General features: G+C 45.6%; 2 protein-coding genes across 2 annotated transcripts; one reads left to right on the plus strand and one right to left on the minus strand.

The window, feature by feature from the left end:
• Positions 1-807: 807 nt before the first annotated feature.
• On the minus strand, positions 808-1,142 carry LOC147087957 (histone H4). Its single transcript, XM_085977863.1, has one exon. The coding sequence runs from the start codon at positions 1,140-1,142 to the stop codon at positions 831-833; it is 312 nt and encodes a 103-aa protein (XP_085833989.1). The 3' UTR covers positions 808-830.
• Positions 1,143-24,609: 23,467 nt separating this feature from the next.
• On the plus strand, positions 24,610-25,011 carry LOC147087958 (histone H2B-like). The gene has a single exon (XM_085977865.1). It carries the CDS (start codon positions 24,610-24,612, stop codon positions 24,982-24,984), a length of 375 nt encoding a protein of 124 aa, XP_085833991.1. The 3' UTR covers positions 24,985-25,011.
• Positions 25,012-25,444: the final 433 nt, after the last annotated feature.

Raw genomic sequence — 25,444 nt, forward strand, 5'->3', positions numbered from 1 at the left:
ATACTCGGCACATTTTAGATTGCTGAATGGAGACTTATTGGCGCCGGTTACAGATAAGAGGCTGACAAATTAAACCTGTTCATAGAACAGCGCCAGGAATTACTGACGGTGAACGCAGAATAACAGAACAAAATGACGTAGATTTTAAAATCATTCCATTGAAACTAGACTTTAGATTAATTCGCTTCTTTCCAGCACTGGAATTGGCGGGCTTTTTCAAAATCAAAAAAAATTCAGACATTTCGACAGGCCGACAATGTCAACCAATGATGTGCTTACTTTCTAATCTGTGGCTCTGTGATTGGTTACGAAATGGGATTGTGGAGCGGACCCCCAATCAGAAGTAAGGTCGGGTTAGAGCGGCTCAAACTGCGATAATTTCAGGTCCCCGAATGACTGAACTGAAATTTCACAATTTCACAAACCCTGTCAGTATCAGGGCCGGACACCACCGTCTGGCTGCAAATTCACAAGTTGGACTCTTTTCAGTAACCCACTCAACGGCTCATGTCCGACCAGCCAACTAATTATTAAATTATAATCATTACAGTAAAACTGCACAATGGAGAAATGTGTAGACGCGATGTGGCTTTACACGGAGAGGGAATGTTCCGTCTGAGGAAATAACTCTCCATAAACCTGGTGCAACCGAAAGCGAAATTCAAAGATTACAGAACACGTCACATATCTGTTAATTATATTTCTGACCACAATCTATTTTTGAGAACAATCTACCCCAGCTCCCGTTCCCAGGTCACTGCTCTCTGTGAGGCTGTGTGTGGCTCTTAAAAGAGCCTTTGTGTTGAGTTTGGTTGAAAGGGTCGAGTTGTTCAGCCGCCGAATCCATAGAGAGTGCGGCCCTGCCGTTTCAGAGCGTACACCACATCCATGGCAGTGACCGTCTTGCGCTTGGCGTGCTCAGTGTAGGTGACCGCATCCCTGATCACATTCTCCAGGAAAACCTTCAGCACCCCACGGGTCTCCTCGTAGATCAGACCCGAGATTCGCTTGACACCGCCACGGCGAGCCAGGCGGCGGATGGCTGGTTTGGTGATGCCCTGGATGTTGTCACGGAGTACTTTACGGTGGCGCTTGGCTCCGCCTTTGCCCAGTCCTTTGCCTCCTTTACCTCGTCCAGTCATGATGATTCTTCAGTCAAACTTCTGCTGAATGAGAAACGAACTGTTTCTGGCTGCTCTTATATACAGCCGACTCCGACCTGACTGAGAAAGTGCAGAGTAAGAGAGGCGGGGAGGGGAGGAGACAGAGTGAGAGATTAAACAGAGAGAGCGGGAAGGGAGGAGACAATTTCAAGAGTGACAGACAGAGCAGAGAGCGGCCTCTGATCTTCCAGCTCCACCTCCAGCTTTCTGTACCCGCCAATTTCAAACCGTTTATCGACAGTAGAACAGAAGCACAGCGCTCCGCACAAACCCTTACAGACTCGGACTTCATATTCAAGGGTTTCCTGAAACCAGAATCTTTTAAATAAGGTCCTGTTACAATTAACAATCAGTAATAGTCCCGCCTATATACAGTACCTTCTATCACAAGTCGACCCGTCTCCTTCCATGTCAATCTCGGACCTTATTCCATCTCCCCACACTTCCCCACACAGACGGGTTCAGCAGTTTACAAACACCTTATTCCAGCTGATTTGGAGAATCTCATGTGTTGGGGTACGAGTTGTGATGCGGGGTATCTCCGCCAGTGTCAGAGTCTCACAGAGACTCTCACCCTGAACCTGTGAACTGAAAATGACCCTGAACTGAGACTGGAGCCGAACACACCCCAGTTAGAGTGAGGCCCGGCGCGGACATCCCATTCTCTCTGTGGGGGAGGGGTGGGTGCAGCGAATGTCAGCGAGTCACCAGGAAGCCGAGGTTCATTTGAAATGATTTCAATCTGGAATCTGAGCCCGGCCCCGGGACATGGATCATCAGATTCCGCGATCAGCTCTTTTTGGAAAGACGTGGTGGCTCTGAAAAGAGCCTTTGGGTTCAGATGTTTACAAGTTGTCCTTTTTACTTTCTTTTGCTCGCTGCTTTGGGAGACTTTGCTGATTTGGGCTTGGCCTTCGGTTTTTCCAACTTCTTGGCCGCCTTCACCATTCCGCCTGTGGCCTTCTTGGGGCTCTTGGGCTTCTTCACCGCCGCCTTCTTCCCAGCCGCCGCTTTCACTGTCTTTTTTGACGTTGCTGCCTTCTTGGTGCTCGTTTTCTTGGCTGCTGGTTTCTTGGCTGGAGATTTCGTGGCTGGAGATTTCCTGGCTGCCGGTTTCTTCACCTTCTTTCCCTCTTTCCGCTGGGATTCCTTCTTAGCGAGCCTGAAGGAACCCGAGGCGCCCGTGCCCTTGGTCTGCTCCAGGGAGCCGTTTTCCACTTTCCTCTTGATACTTAACCTGATCTGGGAACGTAACTTCAGCACATCGACGCCGTTGGCAGCCAGAGCCTTCTTTACCGCGACCAGCGACATCCCCTTGCGATCGCTGCCACTCGCCACAACCTTGAGGATCTGCTCGCCCAACGTGGGACCGGCTGGCTTGGAGCGGGGAGCCGCCTTCTTCGTCTTGCTGGGAGACTTGGTTTGAGCGGCGGCGGCAGGAGGAGCCGTTTCGGCGGCTGCAGTCTCAGACATGTCGGCGACTCTGCAGAAAATCTCTCTGACAGTCAGAGCTGGGTCAGGAATGAAACGAGAGGCGGCGGCACAGAGCAACTTAAAGGCAGCGAGCGGACGGGGCGGAGACATCCTGCTGTCAGCTCCCGGCCCCTCCAGCCTCTCTGTGTTTCTCTCTCCTCATTAACTCTCCGATTCCAATTAAACTCGGGCACTCCACATTCCCAGACTGGCCTCTTTCTGTCTCAAAGACCGGGATGTTTGCTGTCGAGAATATTTCATCAGAATCAAAGGCAGCAATTTCGATTTAAAGCCGCTTCATTGCTGCCCTGATCGCTCTCTCACCCCATCGCCGACATGTTCGCTGTTTTCCGGCTGAAATTTGAAATCAAATAAAGCTTCACGTTTAATTCCCACTGCAGGGCTGAGCAGCGGAGCAGGGCGATCCTATGACAGGGAAATCTTTGAATTTTACGCAAGAGTGCCTCTGAAATCCGGCAATGAGAGCGGACACACAAACACAGTGACATTAGTCTAACCCGCCCGTCCCTTTAACACACTCTCGCTGACACAATGTTCACTCTGCTCATTCACAGCACAATCTGTTCCCAGATTTACAGTTCACAGGACAGGTTTTCCTCTCCGCTCGGCCTGTGCTGCCGATTCTCGGGGTTAGTTGGAGTTCCTCACAGTGTCTGTTCCCCAGATTCAGGGGCAGGAGCCAATCACAGCTGTGGCTGTGTTCACTCATATCTGGTTTGACGGTACTATATTGTTTGCAGCCAGAAATATGTTTGATTTATATGAAAATAGAAATGATGATCTCACCGCCCCTCTAGCCTCTCTCTGTCTCTACTCCGAAACTGAGGAACTGAACAGAGCAACTGGTGTCTGATGCATTCCATTCTCAACACCCGGAGACAGCAATGAGAGAGAGAGAGAGAGAGAGAGATGGTGTCAGTCTTAATGTTCTTACTCTGATACAGGCGGCCCAGGCACTCTCAGTTAGAGAGATTTAGGGGCAGGAACGTGTCACAGTTTGTCTGTGTGTATCCTAGCCTGCTTTTAGAATATAGTATTATTCACAGAAATAGTGAGACATTCTGTTTACCACACATGGCTTAAACTCGGATTCAATGGACCGAAAACGGAGAGGTTCAGCATCGATCCAGATATAACTGGCAGGGCTGGGGGATCTGCTGACTGGGGATTGATCCTGTGCACAAGTCACAGAGACAGACACATGGGGTGACAGTCTCACCAGCCCGGGAACTTGTCTGGGTGTCCTTGTGCACCAGTCGCTGAAGGTAAGCATGCAGGTGCAGCAGGCCGTTAAGAAGGCAAATGGTATGTTGGCCTTCATAGCGAGAGGGTTTGAGTACAGGAACAAGGATATCTTGCTGCAGTTGTACAGGGCCTTGGTGAGACCACATCTTGAGTATTGTGTGCAGTTTTGGTCGCCTTATCTGAGGGAGGATGTACTTGCCATGGAAGGAGTTCAGCGAAGATTCACCAGACTGATAACTGGGATGGCAGGAATGATGAATGAGGAGAGATTGGGTCAATTGGGCTTGTACTCGTTGGAGTTTAGAAGAATGAGAGGGGATCTCATTGAAACTGATAAAATTCTGACAGGACTGGACAGACTAGATGCAGGAAGGAAGTTCCCGATGGTCAGGCAGTCCAGAATCATGTGTCACAGTCTAAGGATAAGGGGTAGGCCTTTTAGGACAGAAATTAGGAGAAATTTCTTCACCCAGAGAATGGTGAACCTGTGGAATTCTCTACCACAGAAGGCAGTAGAGGCCAAAACATTAAATATATTCAAGAAGGAGTTGTATATATTTCTTAAGGATCAAGGGGTATGGGGAGAAAGCAGGGACCGGGTACTGAACTTGGATGATCAGCCATAACCGCACTGAATGGTGGAGCAGGCCCGAGGGATCGAATGGCCTACTCCTGCTCCTATCTTCTATGTTTCTATGTCTGGCATCTGTTGCCTACTCACCAAACAGAGACAGGCAGAGACTGATTAAACTCCCCACTTGTAGTGTATGTGCTTTAAGTCAGAACTACTTTTTACAGCTCCTGTATACTGTAGTACCGGCAGTAACCACATCGGTATATAATCTGTGCGCATGCCTCTGTACCCCAGTCTAGAGATGACCCTCCTCCAGTAGAGACCTTTTATTTGTTTATGTGCAGCATCTGTGCAATTATTTATCCACTGAACCAGGGATCTGACAGTGGCGACGAGTGTTGATGTGAATCTACCTGCAACACAAAAAAAAATAGTCGAGTCCAGGAACATGAGCGTCGACCACGAGCAACTGCCCAGCAGTCAGGCAGAGATCCAACTTCACTGGGGAGGCTGTGGAGAGCCGGGCTTGATTCCCCAGCCACAACGAGCAGTAAGAGACTGACGACAGGTCCAGAGCAGACCCTTCCCGAGCAGCGGCGGCTGGAGCCGACCGATGGCAGAGAGAGAGAGCCGGGCAGCGTCGACGGGGTAAGAAAGAGGGTGAAGAGAGCAGGGCGCAGCCGGGGCTTGATCACCGAGCAGTGTCAAGGAAAAATACTGCAAGCCGGAGAGAGAGAGAGGGTAAGAAACAGCCGGGTTCTAGACTGAGCGGCGTCGACAAATATCAAGAGAAGAATGCGCAGAGCAGAGCCAGGGATCATGGGCTGATCAGGGTCCGCGTGGTGAAGCAAGGGGAGATGCCATTGAGGCGCGGAGAAGCAGGGAGAGCGCGGGATGCACCATTGAGCCGCGGAGAAGCAGGGAGAGCGTGGGAGGAGCCATTGAGCCGCAGAGAAGAAGGAAGAGTGCGGGAGACGCCATTTTGCGAAGCCACAGCGGAGAAAACGGGCGAGCGCGGGAAGGAAGGAAAGCACAGGAGACGCCACTTTTTGCCAGCGGAGAAGAAGGGGAAGCGCAGGAGACGCCATTAGGGATACTTAAGGCACAGCCAAGGATGCCGAAGAGTGGCAGTATCTCTACATTCGACAATGAAGTCGAAGATTGGGCGACATATGTGGAACGTATTGAGGTGTACTGCAGGGTGAATGAAGTGCCAGATGCTAATATAGCATTGGTTCTGTTAAGTTCCATGCGTGCAAAAACTTATGGGTTACTGTGAAATCAAATAACCCCAGAAAAGCTGGTAAACAAGAATTTTGAAAGCATAGTAGAAATCCTACAGGACCACTTAAACCCCACACCGCTGCTGATAGCAGAACAATTTAAGTTCCATAAAAGGAACCAACACAAAGACGAAAGCAATGCTGAGTACCTAACGAAACTGCACAAGCTATTGAAATACTGCCAGTTTGGAGCGGGACTAGCAGACACGTTAAGGGACAAGTTTGTGTGTGGGCTACAAAGTGAAGGAACCCAGAAACGGCTTCTGTCAGAAAAGGACCTTACGCTGGACAAAGCTTTCAATATGGCAGTATCACACGAAGCAGCCGCAAGGGGCGTTGCAGAGATACAATGGAGACCGCAAGAATATGGCACCAACGAAATGACCTATGGAACAGGGAAGTGCTATCGCTGTGGCAGAAAAACACATGACCAGAAAGATTGTTGGTTCAAGGACCAAGTGTGCAGACAGTGTGGGAAAGCAGGACACGTAGCAAGAGTCTGCAGGTCTGGGAAGAAAAGGAGAAGTACAAAAATGTACACCAGGTGATGGACAGCGGTTCATATGAACAGAAAAGTGACACAGACTCCAGAAGCAAGGAGCTGGGTTGTCTGAAAGTACATAATGTAACCGAAATGGAGGATCACCAGACTATCTGGATTACACTCAAGATAGACGGAGTCCAAGTGGAAATGGAATTGGACACAGGGTCAGCTCTAACAGTCATAAATCAAAGAGACTACAAGCGGCTATTTTCACACATACCCTTGAAAGCTACAGAGATTGTCTTGAAGATATATACGGGGCAAAAAGTCTACCCCAAAGGAAAAATAAGGGTGAAAGTGACATATAAATGTCAGGAAATACTTGAAATGGATATATATGTATTGCCAAATGGAGGACCACCACTGCTAGGATGTGAATGGATCCGGAAGCTACGTTTAGATTGGCATTCCATACATGCACTGAAGGTGGAGGCCAAAAAGGATGATGATGTCACACCTGGACAACTGTCAAAATGCTAACTGACGCAAAAGAAGTGTTCCAGGAGGGACTAGGAACACTAAAAGGAATAACAGCAACAATTAAAATAGAGGATAATGCCAGCCCAAAGTTTCTGAAGGCCAGACCAGTGCCTTATGTGATCAGACCAGCGGTTGAAGCAGAGCTCGAAGGGTTGGAACGTTCAGGAGTAATGTCCAAAGTGGACTGGAGCGAGTGGGCTACACCCATCGTTCCTGTAATGAAGAGGTTGTTGAGTAATACGCCCGGGGGACCAAAGAAGGTCCGCATCTGTGGGGATTTTAAGGTGACAGTGAACCCAGTCCTTCACACGGTGCAATATCTGCTTCCACGAATTGAGGATATTTTCACCTCGCTATCTGGTGGTAAACGCTTCACCAAAATTGATCTAGCCCAGTCGTACTTGCAAATGGAGGTAGAAGAAGCTTCGAAACATGACCTTATGATCAACACCCATAAAGGTCTCTATCAATACAACCGGCTGGTGTTTGGAATAGCCTCGGCTCCGGCTATCTGGCAAAGGGCGATGGATCAGGTCCTGCAAGGGATTCCAGGGACCCAGTGTTATTTGGACGACATCTTGGTCACGGGCGAAAATGACGGTGATCACCTCGCTAACTTGGAGAAGGTGCTCGCCAGATTAAAGGAATATGGGCTACGAGCTAATCGCCACAAGTGCGAGTTTTTCCAGAAACAGATCTCGTATTGCAGCCACGTCATCGATGAAGAGGGGTTACATAAGTCCCCTGACAAGATTGAGGCAGTAGTCAAGGCTCCAGAACCGGAAAATGTGTCACAACTGAGGTCGTTCCTCGGGCTGGTAAACTATTACCACAAGTTCTTACCCAATTTGTCTATGGTATTACACCCGCTGAACACCCTACTGCAAACAGGGGTACCATGGAAGTGGGATGACGAACGTAGACGAGCTTTCTAGAAGTTTAATGAATTGATCACATCAAAAGAGGTGTTGGCCCATTTCAACCCAGCACTACCAATTCGTTTGGCATGTGATGCATCACCCTACGGCATTGGAGCGGTGCTGTCGCACAAATTCCTAGATGGGTTGGAGAGGCCAGTAGCCTTTGCGTCTCGGTCACTAACCTCAGCCGAGCGCAGCTATGCCCAGATTGACAGGGAGGCCCTCAGCCTAGTATGGGGAGTAAAAAAATTCAACCATTATCTGCATGGGCAGAAGTTCACCTTGCTGACTGACCACCAACCAGTTGTCTCCATCTTTAATCCTAAGAAGGGTGTGCCAGTAATGACTGCACAGCGGTTACAAAGATGGTCCCTGTTTTTTGGGGCAAATCAATATGAAATAGAATATAAAGGCAAGAAACAGCATGGGACCGCTGATGGGCTATCGCGCCTGCCACTGCCTGCGGTGGAGGAAGCACCAGCAGTGGACCCTATCGAGATATTTTATTCATCGATAATTGAAAGATTGCCAGTAACAAACGCGGATATAGAGAAGGAGACCAGCAATGATCCGATGCTGTCACGGGTATATGAATTGACGGTGAGGGGATGGCCAACACATGGTGACTCACTGTTGCCAGCATTCTCATCCAGAAGAGAACAGCTGTCAGTATGGCAGGGGACAGTGATGTGTGGATCCAGAGTGGTGATTCCACCCAAGTTAAGGGAGAGAGTGCTAAAGGAGCTACATGAAGGTCATCTGGGGGGAGTGAAGATGAAAAGCCTTGCTGGGGCTTATGTGCGGTGGCCGGGAATCGATCAACAAATTGAAGACCTAACCAGAAGCTGCTTAGTATGCCAGAAGGTCCAAAATGCAACACCACATGCCCCTCTACACCCATGGGAGTGGCCCTCCTCTCCATGGCAACGGGTGCACATTGATTTCGCTGGTCCATTCATGGACTCAATGTTCTTAATAGCAGTGGATGCTCATTCAAAGTGGCCTGAGGTGATAAAGATGTCTTCAACCACTACAGAGAAAACGATTGCAGTCCTACGGACCATATTTGCCAGAAACGGTTTGCCAGACCAGATCTGCTCTGATAATGGACCACAGTTTGTGTCCAATGAGTTCCAAAAATTCATGAAAAGGAATGGGGTAAGGCATTACACATCTGCCCCGTATCATCCAGCCACCAATGGATTGGCTGAGAGGTTCGTACAAACCTTTAAGAAGGCGATAAAGGCCATGTGCGATGAGGAAATTCCACTACAGCATATGATGGACAATTTCTTATCAGCCTACCGAAACGCGACACATGCAGTTACCAACCAGACCCCAGCCATGATGTTCTTTAATCGAAGGTTGTGATCTCGTCTGGACTTGCTCAGACCAAATGTGCAAACAAATCTTGAGGACAAACAATTCCAGCACATCAACGAGAAGCCGACAAGGAGCTTCAATCTAGGGCAACCAGTCTTGGCCCGTGACTCTCGAACAGAGAAGTGGCAACCCAGAACGATATGTACAAGGCAGCGGCCATTAATGTACACAGTGGATGTCGGGGAGAACATTGTGAGACGCCACGTCGATCAGATCTTAGTGTCACAGGAAGGCGTCAACCCCATGTCTCGAGTACCTGTGGATGAACCCGACATACCGGGAGCATCTACTTCAGACCCAGTAGCAGTGGAACCCGATGAACTACCCGATGAAAAGGGGTCAGAATCACTTCTGCACCAAGAAGAACCACCTCCGGAAAGGCGCTATCCCGAAAGGGATACCAGAAACTCACAGGTATAGGGTAAAATCCACACTCACATAACAGAAACTGACAGGTACAGAGTAAAATCCACACTCACATACCAGAAACTCACAGGTATAGGGTAAAATCCACACTCACATACCAGAAACTGACAGGTACAGAGTGAAATCCATACTCACATACCAGAAACTCACAGGTATAGGGTAAAATCCACACTCCCATACCAGAGACTGACAGGTACAGAGTGAAATCCATACTCACATACCAGAAACTCACAGGTATAGGGTAAAATCCATACTCACATACCAGAGACTGACAGGTACAGAGTGAAATCCATATTCACATACCAGAAACTCACAGGTATAGGGTAAAATCCACACTCACATAACAGAAACTGACAGGTACAGAGTGAAATCTATACTCACATACCAGAAACTCACAGGTATAGGGTAAAATCCACACTCACATACCAGAAACTGACAGGTACAGAGTGAAATCCATACTCACATACCAGAAACTCACAGGTATAGGGTAAAATCCACACTCCCATAACAGAAACTGACAGGTACAGAGTGAAATCCATACTCACATACCAGAAACTCACAGGTATAGGGTAAAATCCACACTCCCATACCAGAGACTGACAGGTACAGAGTGAAATCCATACTCACATACCAGAAACTCACAGGTATAGGGTAAAATCCACACTCACATACCAGAAACTCACAGGTATAGGGTAAAATCCACACTCACATACCAGAAAGTCACAGGTATAGGGTAAAATCCACACTCACATACCAGAGACTGACAGGGACAGAGTGAAATCCATACTCACATACCAGAAACTCACAGGTATAGGGTAAAATCCACACTCCCATAACAGAAACTCACAGGTACAGAGTGAAATCCATACTCACATACCAGAAACTCACAGGTATAGGGTAAAATCCATACGCACATACCAGAAACTCACAGGTATAGGGTAAAATCCACACTCACATACCAGAAACTGACAGGTACAGAGTGAAATCCATACTCACATACCAGAAACTCACAGGTATAGGGTAAAATCCACACTCCCATACCAGAGACTGACAGGTACAGAGTGAAATCCATACTCACATACCAGAAACTCACAGGTATAGGGTAAAATCCATACTCACATACCAGAGACTGACAGGTACAGAGTGAAATCCATACTCACATACCAGAAACTCACAGGTGTAGGGTAAAATCCACACTCACATAACAGAAACTGACAGGTACAGAGTGAAATCTATACTCACATACCAGAAACTCACAGGTATAGGGTAAAATCCACACTCACATACCAGAAACTGACAGGTACAGAGTGAAATCCATACTCACATACCAGAAACTCACAGGTATAGGGTAAAATCCACACTCCCATAACAGAAACTGACAGGTACAGAGTGAAATCCATACTCACATACCAGAAACTCACAGGTATAGGGTAAAATCCACACTCCCATACCAGAGACTGACAGGTACAGAGTGAAATCCATACTCACATACCAGAAACTCACAGGTATAGGATAAAATCCACACTCACATACCAGAAACTCACAGGTACAGAGTGAAATCCATACTCACATACCAGAAACTCACAGGTATAGGGTAAAATCCACACTCACATACCAGAGACTGACAGGTACAGAGTGAAATCCATACTCACATACCAGAAACTCACAGGTATAGGGTAAAATCCACACTCCCATAACAGAAACTCACAGGTACAGAGTGAAATCCATACTCACATACCAGAAACTCACAGGTATAGGGTAAAATCCATACTCACATACCAGAGACTGACAGGTACAGAGTGAAATCCATACTCACATACCAGAAACTGACAGGTATAGGGTAAAATCCACACTCACATACCAGAGACTGACAGGTACAGAGTGAAATCCATACTCACATACCAGAAACTCACAGGTATAGGGTAAAATCCACACTCACATAACAGAGACTGACAGGTATAGGGTAAAATCCACACTCACACACCAGAGACTGACAGGTACAGAGTGAAATCCACACTCACATACCAGAAACTCACAGGTATAGGGTAAAATCCACACTCACATACCAGAGACTGACAGGTACAGAGTGAAATCCACACTCACATACCAGAAACTCACAGGTATAGGGTAAAATCCACACTCACATACCAGAGACTGACAGGTACAGAGTGAAATCCACACTCACATACCAGAAACTCACAGGTATAGGGTAAAATCCACACTCACATACCAGAAACTGACAGGTACAGAGTGAAATCCATACTCACATACCAGAAACTCACAGGTATAGGGTAAAATCCACACTCACATAACAGAGACTGACAGGTACAGAGTGAAATCCATACTCACATACCAGAAACTGACAGGTATAGGGTAAAATCCACACTCCCATACCAGAGACTGACAGGTACAGAGTGAAATCCATACTCACATACCAGAAACTCACAGGTATAGGGTAAAATCCACACTCACATACCAGAGACTGACAGGTACAGAGTGAAATCCATACTCACATACCAGAAACTCACAGGTATAGGGTAAAATCCACACTCACATACCAGAGACTGACAGGTACAGAGTGAAATCCACACTCACATACCAGAAACTGACAGGTACAGAGTGAAATCCACACTCACATACCAGAGACTGACAGGTATAGGGTAAAATCCACACTCACATACCAGAAACTCACAGGTATAGGGTAAAATCCACACTCACATACCAGAGACTGACAGGTACAGAGTGAAATCCACACTCACATACCAGAAACTCACAGGTATAGGGTGAAATCCACACTCACATACCAGAGACTGACAGGTACAGAGTGAAATCCATACTCACATACCAGAAACTCACAGGTATAGGGTAAAATCCACACTCACATACCAGAAACTGACAGGTACAGAGTGAAATCCACACTCACATACCAGAAACTCACAGGTATAGGGTAAAATCCACACTCACATACCAGAGACTGACAGGTACAGAGTGAAATCCACACTCACATACCAGAAACTCACAGGTATAGGGTAAAATCCACACTCACATAACAGAAACTGACAGGTACAGAGTGAAATCCATACTCACATACCAGAAACTCACAGGTATAGGGTAAAATCCACACTCCCATACCAGAAACTGAAAGAATTTAATACAGAGAAGTGGGAGGTGAGGCATTTTGGGAGCAGGAATAGAGAGAGGCAATATACACTTAATGAGACAGTTTTAAAGAGGGTGCAGGGTCAGAGGGACCTGGGAGTTAATGTGCATTGGTCCCTCTGAAGGTGGGGGGACATTTTGAGAGAGTGGTTAGCAATGCATATGGGATCTTGGGCTTCATATATAGAGGTATTGAGTACAATAGTAGAGAAGTTATGCTGAACCTTTATAAAACACTGGTTAGTCTACAACTGGAGGACTGCATCCAGTTCTGGTCACCGCACTTTAGGAAGATTGTGAAGGCCCTTGAGAGGGTGCAGAGGAGATTTACCAGAATGGTTCTGGGGATCGCGGATCTTAGCTACAAGGACAGGTTGGAGAAGCTGGATTTGTTTTCATTAGAGCAAAGGTGGATGTGGTGTGATTTGATAGAGGTGGACAAGATTATGATGAGTTATGACAGGCTAGACGGGGAAAGGCTGTTCCCACTAGTTGATGATACAAGGACTAGGGGAGACAGATTTAAGATTTAAGGTTTTGGAGAAGAGATACAGGGGGGATGTGACCAAAAGCTTTTTTACACAGTGATTGGTGATAACCTGCAACTCGCAGCCGACAGAAGTGGTGAAAGCGGAGACATGCAATGTTTTCAAGGGGAGACTGGATAGGCATTTCTTAATTGGACAATTTACAAATCCTGCGGGAATAATCCACTTGGGGATCTCACAAGGAGCAGGGCGTTTCTCACACAGCGAAATATTTTAATTCTACACGAAAGAGACACAAACACTGCGCTTGCACTCTAAACAGAAGTCTGCTCCTCCCCCTCTCCCCGCACAGTGTTTAAAGCGACAGGAAGCACCATGCGGGCTCCCCTCCCCCAGCTCTGCCAGCGGGGGCCGTTTCCTCTGTGCTCGGCTGATGATCGTTGAACACATCAGGGAATAAGGGAGCAAACAACAGCACATCACATTGGGTCTGTGTCCGCAGAATGGTTTTGGTTCAGGATAAATTCAGCAGCAGTCGGGAGACTGATTGAAAGAGGCAGAGTGGAACAGGAAGGAGTTCTGGAACATGGAGTGAGTGGGGGAAGGGAGAGGCCATTCTCGAGTTCTGAGACATTCTGTTAACTACTCAGGCCCTCAACTCGTTTTCGATAGATTAAAATCAATTTTTGTACAGCCCAGGTACCTGTGGTTATATTCCAGTAAGCCATCCTTGAAATGTACAGGTAGTTCCATGGGAATGGGAGATAAAAACCTGGACTGTGCCAATAGGGTGGTCCCATTCATGGTCCGGTGCTGGCTTTGGGTTGTGTCTGGATGCTGATAACTTACTATAGAACCGTCCTACACAGCTGATGTAGAGAATCTGAGTGCCGCTGTACTGCAGTGAGGTCAGACAATGACACTGTTAGTATCACGGTTTCTTCTCTCCAGGTACTTTACTTTATTATAAATAGACACATTAATTATAACATCATTTTTATATTCTACCCGCAGCTGTCCATAACTTATAACTAATATTGTTCTCATATTATTATTCTCGTAGCAAGATACTTCAGTGAGGCAGAATAAATGAGATAATTGCTCCAACCTGAACAAAAGGAGCATTGCAGGCAGCTCCTTCTCACACACAGTAAGTACATTATCACTCACAGAACGACAGATTGAGAATGAAACATCATCACTTCCAGTAACAGATTGATGACTGACAGATGCAGAGGAAAACCCACACTCCCACAACAGAGGTAGAAGGTCACAGAGTGAAATCCACACTCCCAGACTACACACAGACAGATAAACAGAAACTTACACTCACATACCAGATACAGACAGGGAGAGAGTGAAATCCAGTCATTCACCAGAAACTGAAAGGTACAGATAAAACCCACACTTGCATCCCGGTTAATGACAGATCCAGAGTGAAATCCACACACACACTTGAATAAAACACAAATTCTGACAGAATCTGACAGTTACAGAGGAAAATCCGCATGCACATTTCAGAGACTATATTAACAGAAATAAATCTTCTCTCACATCCCAGAGATTGAAAGCTGTAGAGTCAAACACAACCTCACACAGCAGTGACTGACAGATACAGAGTAAAATCCACATTCATGTAATAGAGGTTGACAGATACATTAAAAAACCCACACACACATACCAGAAACTGGCAGATAGAGAATAAAACCACACTCACATCCCAGAGTCTGACAGATAGAGAGTAAAATTCACACGCACATCCTAGTGATGAGCAGAAATGGGGTAAAACTCACACTGATATCCCAGAGAGTGACGGATAATGACTAAAATCTACACTCCCTTACCAGGAACTGGCTGGTACTGTACTGAATAAAACCTTTACTCATATAACACAAACTGAGAGCTACAGCACAAATCCCGCACAAACATACAATAATCAGACAGGTACAGAACAAAATCCACACAGATACCAGAAACTGACAGGTACAGGACAGAACCCCATTCACAAAGCAGAAATTGACAGGTACAGGACAAAACCCCACTCAGATACCAGAAACTGACAGGTACAGGACAAAACCCAACTCACATACCAGAAACTGACAGGCACAGGATAAAACACACTCACTTACCAGAAATTGAGAGGTACAGGATATAACCACACTCACAAACCAGAAACTGACAGGTACATAAGAACATAGGAAGTAAGAGCAGGAGTAGACCATATGGCCACTCGGGCCTGCTCCGCCATTCAATAGGATCATGGCTGATCCGAATCTAGACTCACGTCCACTTCCCTGCCCTCTCCCCGTAAACCCTAATTCCCTTATGTGCTAGGAAACTGTCTATCTCCATTTTAAATTTATTCAATGTTGCAGCTTCCACAGCTCTCTGGGGTAGCAAATTCGATAGATTTACTACCCTCGGAGTGAAGAAGTTTCTCCTCATCTCAGTTTTGAAAGCGCAGCCCCTTATTCTTAGATTATGCCCCCTAGTTCTCGTCTCACCCATCAGTGGAAACATCCTCCCCGCATCCACCCGATCAAGGCCCCTGACAATCTTATATGTTTCGATAAGATCGCCTCTCATTCTTCTGAACTCCAATGAGTAGAGTCCCAACCTACTCAACCTTTCCTCATACGTCAACCCCCTCATCTCAAGAATCAACCGAGTGAACCTTCTTTGAACCGCCTCGAGAGCAAGTATATCTTTTCTTAAATATGGAAACCAAAACTGCACGCAGTATTCCAGGTGTGGCCTCACCAATACCCTGTATAACTGCAGCAAGACTTTCCTGGTTTTATACTCCATCCCCCTTGCATTAAAAGCCAAGATTCCATTGGCCTTCCTGATCACCTGCTGCACCTGCATACTAATTATTGTGTTTCATGCACCAGAACCCCCAGATCACTTTGCAGTTTCTCTCCATTTAGATAATAACTTGCTCTTTGATTTTTCTGCCAAAGTGCATAACCTCACACTTTTCAACAGGTACAGGACAATACCACACTCACGTACCAGAAACTGACAGGTACAGGAAATAACCACACTCACATACCAGAAACTGACAAGTACAGGGCAAAACCCCATTCACATACCAGAAACTGACATGTACAGGGCAAAATACCACTAAAATACCAGAATCTGACAAGTACAGGGCAAATTCCCACTCACATACCAGAAACTGACAGGTGCAGAACAAAACCCCACTCACATACCAGAAACTGACAGGTATAGGACAACACCACACTCACATACCAGAAACTGACAGGTACAGGACAAAATCCCAATCACATACCAGAAACTGACAGGTATAGGACAACACCACACTCACAACTAGAAACTGACAAGAACAGGGCAAAATCCCACTAAAATACCAAAATCTTACAAGTACAGGGCAAAATCCCACTAACATACCAGAAACTGACAGGTGCAGAACAAAACCCCACTCACATACCACAAAATGACAGGTATAGGACAACGCCACACTCACATACCAGAAACTGACAGGTACAGGACAAAATCCCACTCACATACCAGAAATAGACTGGTACAGAACAGAATTTCACTAACTCACCTGAAGCTGGCAGGTAGAGGGAAAAAACACTGTCATACCAGTAACTGACAGGTACAGCACAACATCCCACTCACATACCAGAAACTGACAATACAGATTCAAATAGACACTGACATACAAGAAACTGACAGGTACTGATTAAAACCCACTCTCACATAACATAAATTGACAAGTACAGTGCAAAACCTGGGGTAACTCACCAGAAACTGAAAGGTACAGAAAAAAATCCCCCTCAAATATGAGGAAATAAAAGTTGCAGTGTAAACACTCACATCCCAGAGCATGAACGATACAGAGGAAAACCACACTTACATACCAGAGACTGACAGGTACAGAGTGAAATCCATACTCACATACCAGAAACTCACAGGTATAGGGTAAAATCCACAATCACGTACCAGAGATTAAGAAATAGACAGTAAAAACCAGACTCGCATACCACAGATTGAGAGATACAGAGTAAAACTCATACTTACCGAAAAGAAACTGAGAGATACAGAATGAAACATACACTCACATATCATAAACTTACAGATACAGGGAAATAGCCAATCTCCCATACCAGAAACCGGCATGGACTGATTAAAACCCACATTTCATAACCAAAACTGACAGATACAGAATAAAATCCCACTCACATAGCAGAGTCTGAATGATACAAATGAAAACACCACTCACTTAGCAGATACTGAAAGATACAGAATAAAGCCACACACACAACAAAGACTGACAGATACAAAATAAGATCCACACTCACATGCCAGAATCTGAAAGAATTTAATACAGAGACGTGTGAGGTGATGCATTTTGGCAGCAGGAACAGGGAGAGGCAATATACACTTCACGGCACAGTTTTAAAGAGTGTGCAGGGACAGAGGGACCTGGGAGTTAACGTGCATAGATCCCTCTGAAGGTGGGGGGGGGCGACATTTTGAGAGAGTGGTTAGCAAAGCATATGGGATCTTGGGCTTCATAAATAGAGGTATTCGTACAAAAGTACAGAAGTTATGCTAAACCTCTATAAAGCGCGAGTTAGGCCCAACTGGAGTATTGCGTCCAGTTCTGGTCACCGCACTTTAGAAAGGATGTGATTCACTTACGAGGCTGCAGAGGAGATTTACCTGAATGGTCCCAGGGATGGGGGATCTTAGCTACAAGGACAGGTTGGAGAAGCTGGATTTGTTTTCTTTAGAGCAAAGGAGGTTGAGGGGTGAATTGATAGAGGTGTGCAAGATTATGATGGATTTGGACAGGCTAGACGGGGAAAGGCTGGTCCCACTAGTTGATGGTACAAGGACTAGGGGACATATATTTAAGGTTTTGGGCAAGAGATACAGAGGGGATGTGACCAAAAACTTTTTTACGCAGCGATTGGTGAGGACCTGTTACTCGCTGCCGACGGAAGTAGTGAAAGCGGAGGCACTCAGTTTATTCAAGGGGAGACTGGATAGGCGCTTGAGGGAAATAAACTTGCTGGGCTACGGGGATAGAGCGGGGGAATGGGACTGACTGATTGCTCTTCAGATAGCCGGCACGGACTCGATGGGCCGAATGACCTCCTTCTGTGCCGTTTTGAATCCATTAATTTATGACAGCTAAAAACCGCATTCACACACCAGAGACTTCTAATACAAAATAAACCCACACTAACATACTAGAGACTGAGAGCTACAGCATTTTACCCATTGTTCCATGCCAGAAATAGACAGGTACAGAATAAAACCCACATTCACATACCAGAAACTGAGATACAGAAAAAACCCGCGCTCACATTAATGTTCTGTGATTCCGATGGCCCGAATGAATTATTCGACTAAATTAATGCTGTTTCAGAGCGTTGTGAAATGTATTTGCAATGGCCTCCGGCATTGTCCCTTCCGACACCCCGTGCTTGGCCAGCTCCCCGGGCAGCACCAGACTCACGACGGTCTGGATGTGTGGACACAATCCACACACTCCAAACTATTAGTGGTTGGTGCCATCTCCTGGCTGCCAGCCTGTACTGCAACACGATAACCATTCATCAGCAACTATTTTAAATTGGAGAGAAATAACCTGAACATCTTGTTTACGTTCAGATTAAGATGATTGCAAGTGTTCTTCGTCCTGACTAAAGCTCCAAAGCCCTTTGGCGAGTGATCTGTAAATACAGAGGCTTTCATTTTAAAATTAGAGCGATGGTGGTACAGTGATGAGCCCAGCTGCCCTTCCTAGCGAGCTGACTCGGGTTCGAATTCTCGGTATCATGGGGTGAGGGCTCAGTCCAAGTGGAATGAACCTCACTCTCACACACAGTACCAGAGACTGACAGATACAGAATTAATTTAACTCTCATACACTGGATCAGAGACTAATATATACCGAATGAATCCCACACTTTCATACAACACCAGAGACAGAGAGATACTGAATTAATCTAACTCTCACATATAGAATCATAGACTGACAAAGAGAGAATGAATCTCACACTCATATACAGAACCAGAAAATGATCGAGACAAAGTGAATTCCAATCTGATACAGAGTATTAAAGACATCTGATACAGAATGAATCTCACTCTCAAACATAATACCAGAAACTGACAGCCACAGAATGTACCTCACTGTCACATAGAGCATCAGACACTGACTAATACAGAATCAATCCGCACTGAAACAGATTGTCAGAGACTGACAGGTGCAGGATAAATCTCACACTCACATACTGTATCAGAGACAGACACACAGGATAAATCTCACACTCACATACTGTATCAGAGACAGACACACAGAATAAATCTCACACTCACATACTGTATCAGAGACAGACACACAGAATAAATCTCACACTCACATACTGTATCAGAGACAGACACACAGAATAAATCTCACACTCACATACTGTATCAGAGACAGACACACAGAATAAATCTCACACTCACATACTGTATCAGAGACAGACACACAGAATAAATCTCACACTCACATACTGTATCAGAGACAGACACACAGAATAAATCTCACACTCACATACTGTATCAGAGACAGACACACAGAATAAATCTCACACTCACATACTGTATCAGAGACAGACACACAGAATAAATCTCACACTCACATACTGTATCAGAGACAGACACACAGAATAAATCTCACACTCACATACTGTATCAGAGACAGACACACAGAATAAATCTCACACTCACATACTGTATCAGAGACAGACACACAGAATAAATCTCACACTCACATACTGTATCAGAGACAGACACACAGGATAAATCTCACACTCACATACTGTATCAGAGACAGACACACAGAATAAATCTCACACTCACATACTGTATCAGAGACAGACACACAGAATAAATCTCACACTCACATACTGTATCAGAGACAGACACACAGAATAAATCTCACACTCACATACTGTATCAGAGACAGACACACAGAATAAATCTCACACTCACATACTGTATCAGAGACAGACACACAGAATAAATCTCACACTCACATACTGTATCAGAGACAGACACACAGGATAAATCTCACACTCACATACTGTATCAGAGACAGACACACAGAATAAATCTCACACTCACATACTGTATCAGAGACAGACACACAGAATAAATCTCACACTCACATACTGTATCAGAGACAGACACACAGAATAAATCTCACACTCACATACTGTATCAGAGACAGACACACAGAATAAATCTCACACTCACATACTGTATCAGAGACAGACACACAGAATAAATCTCACACTCACATACTGTATCAGAGACAGACACACAGAATAAATCTCACACTCACATACTGTATCAGAGACAGACACACAGAATAAATCTCACACTCACATACTGTATCAGAGACAGACACACAGAATAAATCTCACACTCACATACTGTATCAGAGACAGACACACAGAATAAATCTCACACTCACATACTGTATCAGAGACACTATTCACACCTTTGATTGCTGTGATTATCTTTCTGCCGAGGTGTGATAAAGGGCAGTTAGAAAGATTACCTGTAATCATCTGGCAGTATTCTCTGACTATATATGCTGTGTCTATATGCATTTCTCCTCTTCACCTGACGAAGGAGCAGCGCTCCGAAAGCTTGTGATTTCAAATAAAGCTGTTGGACTATAACCTGGTGTTGTGTGACTTCTTACATTTGTATCAGAGACAGACACACAGAATAAATCTCACACTTACATACAGTACCAGACAGTGACAGACAGAATTAAACTGATATTCACATACAGTATCAGAGATGACAGATACTCAGCATGAATCTCACACTCTCTTACATAGAAACTTAGATTTTGGAGCAGGAGTAGGCCATTTGGCCCCTCAAGCCCGCTCCGCCATTTAATGAGATCATGGCTAATCATCCAAATTCAGTACCCTGTCTCTGCTTTCTCCCCATATCCCTTGATCCCTTTAGCCTCAAGAAATATATCCAACTCCTCCTTGAATATATTTAATGAATTGGCCTCAACTGCCCTGTGTGGCAGAGAATTCCACAGGTTTACCAGCTCAATCCCTCCTCAGCTCAGTCCTAAATGGCTTACCCCTTATCCTTAGACTGTGACCCCTGATTCTGAACTCCCCTGCCATCGGGAACATCTTTCCTGCATCTAGTCTGTCTAGTCCTGTTAGAATTTTATAAGTTTCAATGAGATCCCCTCTCATTCTTCTAAACTCTAGCGAATATAAGCCTAATCGACCCAATCTCTCCTCATACATTACCAGATAATGACAGAGACAGAATTAATCTAAATCTAGCATAAAGTACAGAATAAATCCCAAACTCACATGCCATACCAGGAAATGACAGATATAGAATAAATCTCAAACTCACATGCAGTATCACAGATTGGCAGAGAAAGAGAATGAATCTCACACTGACACAGATTATCAGACGGTGACAGACCCAGAATTAATACACACTCCTACACAGTACCAGCAAATGATAGAGACAAAGTGAACCCCGCATTAAAGCCTGATTGGTGCAAAATGAATCTCACTCTCACATACAGTATCAGAGATTGACAGATATATAATACTCTAGCACACACATACAGAACAGAGACTGACAGACAGTGCATCAGAGGGCCTGGCAGATACAGAATGAGGCCACAATTACATGCAGTACAATTGATTTACATGTAGATTTAGTCCCACACTCACATACAGTACCAGGTACTAGCAGAAATGGAATGAATCTCAAACTAACATCAAGTGGCAGAGACTGATAGATGCAGTACGATTCCCACTTTCATAATCCGAGTGAGTAGCAGATTCATGCAGAATTCTTCGCTGAAAGACAGTACAAGAGAAAGACTGATTCCGAACTAATTGGACACTAACATCCAGTACCAGAGACTGACAGATCCAGAATGACTCACACACTCACAATCAGTACCAGAGACTGACAGATCCAGAATGACTCACACACTCACAATCAGTACCAGAGACTGACAGATCCAGAATGACTCACACACTCACAATCAGTACCAGAGACTGACAGATACAGAATGACTCCCACACTCACAATCAGTACCAGAGACTGACAGATACAGAATGACTCACACACTCACAATCAGTACCAGAGACTGACAGATACAGAATGAGCCCCACACTCACAATCAGTACCAGAGACTGACAGATCCAGAATGAGTCCCACACTCACAATCAGTACCAGAGACTGACAGATCCAGAATGACTCACACACTCACAATCAGTACCAGAGACTGACAGATCCAGAATGACTCACACACTCACAATCAGCACCAGAGACTGACAGATCCAGAATGACTCACACACTTACAATCAGTACCAGAGACTGACAGATCCAGAGTGACTCACACACTCACAATCAGTACCAGAGACTGACAGATCCAGAATGACTCACACACTCACAATCAGTACCAGAGACTGACAGATCCAGAATGACTCACACACTCACAATCAGTACCAGAGACTGACAGATCCAGAATGACTCACACACTCACAATCAGTACCAGAGACTGACAGATACAGAATGAGTCCCACACTCACAATCAGTACCAGAGACTGACAGATCCAGAATGACTCACACACTCACAAGCAGTACCAGAGACTGACAGATACAGAATGAGTCCCACACTCACAAGCAGTACCAGAGACTGACAGATCCAGAATGACTCACACACTCACAATCAGTACCAGAGACTGACAGATACAGAATGAGTCCCACAATCACAAGCAGTACCAGAGACTGACAGATACAGATTGACTCACACACTCACAATCAGTACCAGAGACTGACAGATACAGATTGACTCACACACTCACAATCAGTACCAGAGACTGACAGATACAGATTGACTCACACACTCACAATCAGTACCAGAGACTGACCGATCCAGAATGACTCACACACTCACAATCAGTACCAGAGACTGACAGATACAGATTGACTCACACACTCACAATCAGTACCAGAAACTGACAGATACAGAATGACTCACACACTCACAATCAGTACCAGAGACTGACAGATACAGAATGACTCACACACTCACAATCAGTACCAGAGACTGACAGATACAGAATGACTCACACACTCACAATCAGTACCAGAGACTGACAGATACAGATTGACTCCCACACTCACAATCAGTACCAGTGACGGACAGATACAGAATGAGTCCCACACTCACACACAGTACCAGAGACTGAGAGATACAGAAGGAGTCCCACACTGACAATCAGTACCAGTGACAGACAGATGTAGAATGAATCTCAGACTTGCACACCGTCCTAGTGACAGGCAGATGTAGAATGAATCTCAGACTCACACTCTGCCAGAAAATGACAGATTCAGAATCAATAACAACACTGACACACGGTACAAGATAGAATCCCACCCTGACACTTAGTCATAGTCATAGAGTCATAGAGTTATACAGCACAGAAAGAGGCCCTTCGGCCCATCATGTCCACGCCAACCATCAAGCACTGTCTATTCTATCGCCGCTCCTTCATCGTCACTGGCTCAAAATCCTGGAACTCCCTCCCTAACAGCACTGTGGGAGTACCTTCATCACACGGACTGCAGCGGTTCAAGAACCTGTCTCACCAAAAACTTCTCAAAGGGCAATTAGGGATGGGCAATAAATGCTGTCCTTGCCAGCGATGCCCACATCCCATGAACGAATAAAAAAAAAGTGACGGACAGGAAACTAAAGGATTCCACACACACATACCGTAACAGAGACTGAGATTGAGAATGATTCCTACACTTACATAAATCAATTCAATTTCAGTTTCAATTTTATTTGTCACATAACCAAATACAACAAGTGAAATCCAGTCAGTGAAATGTTTTTTTCTTAACGAGTCGAGCGCACCAATCAACAAAGGACACTTAGCTGCCTGGGACGCACGGAGCCCGCAAGGACGGCAGAGACTGAGTGATACAGAACTATCCCCACACACACAGTATTAGAGATTGGCAGATGCAGAACTAAAGTGGCGGAGACCACACCGCAATGCGTGAATATAGTGCACAAATTGGAGGAAGTCTATCTAACTGGCTATCCCGTCCGGAAAGAGTGTTTGCGGCCCTGGAAGATGGTCTGGGAAATGGTGAATGGGCAGATGTCACACACGCACTTGCAGGGGGCGTACTGGTGGCAAACACTCAGTCTGATTGGATACCTAAAGAAGCCAATCAGAGATATGCAGAAGAATGGAAATTGACATCATTCCTAACCAGCCAATCACAATCATTGCCTTCACCCATCCCTCATTAGCATAGGACTGTGGGGTTGCCTATATATTCCGAGCGCGGAGCAAGTTTGAGTCATTTTGTTGCTGAAATCTAGCATAAGAATGGTGGACGAAAAGAAGACAGCTGCTAAGAAGGGCGCTAAGAAAACCGTCACTAAACCGGCAGCGAAGGGCGGCAAGAAGCGCAGAAAGTCGAGGAAGGAGAGTTACTCCATCTACATCTACAAAGTGATGAAGCAGGTTCACCCTGACACCGGCATCTCCTCCAAGGCCATGAGCATCATGAACTCGTTTGTGAACGATGTTTTCGAGCGTATCGCGAGTGAGGCTTCCCGCCTGACCCATTACAACAAGCGGCACACCATCAGCTCCCGGGAGATCCAGACCGCCGTGCGCCTGCTGCTGCCCGGGGAGCTGGCCAAGCACGCCGTGTCGGAAGGGACAAAGGCGGTGACCAAATACACCAGCTCCAAGTAAAACTCCACGCTGTCCTGAAAGAACAAACCCAAAACACAAAGGCTCTTTTAAGAGCCACCCACTATCTCTCTGAAAGAGCTGCACAACGCATCGCCTTGTAGATTCAATTTACTGTAATTATTAAGAACGTTTGAAGTTCCAGCTGTAGATGTAGTTTTTAACTCTCAGATAAGCAGTTTCATTGACCGGATCGCCCTTAGCGTCGATGTTGTATATCCCGCCCACTAAAACACAAACACGGTCCTTGGTCGCACTTTGCCTTTGCTCTCAGACCCGTTTATTTGCAGCGCCAGCCGACTAATTAAAAGTTTGTTTTAGGTGTGAGATTCCGATTTCAGTCACCTCGTTCTCTGTCAAGACCTTTGCATTTTTCTAAAGCAAGTTGGGAGTCCATCCGTTTATTAACCGGAGATTTGGTGCATTGCAACAACCCGGAATGGGGTTTCTTAGAGATTAGAAC

The sequence above is a fragment of the Somniosus microcephalus genome, unplaced genomic scaffold (assembly GCF_052327205.1).
Source record: "Somniosus microcephalus isolate GS21.2 unplaced genomic scaffold, FLI_Smic_1.0 unresolved_chr5, whole genome shotgun sequence".
In the NCBI taxonomy this organism is placed as follows: domain Eukaryota; kingdom Metazoa; phylum Chordata; class Chondrichthyes; order Squaliformes; family Somniosidae; genus Somniosus; species Somniosus microcephalus.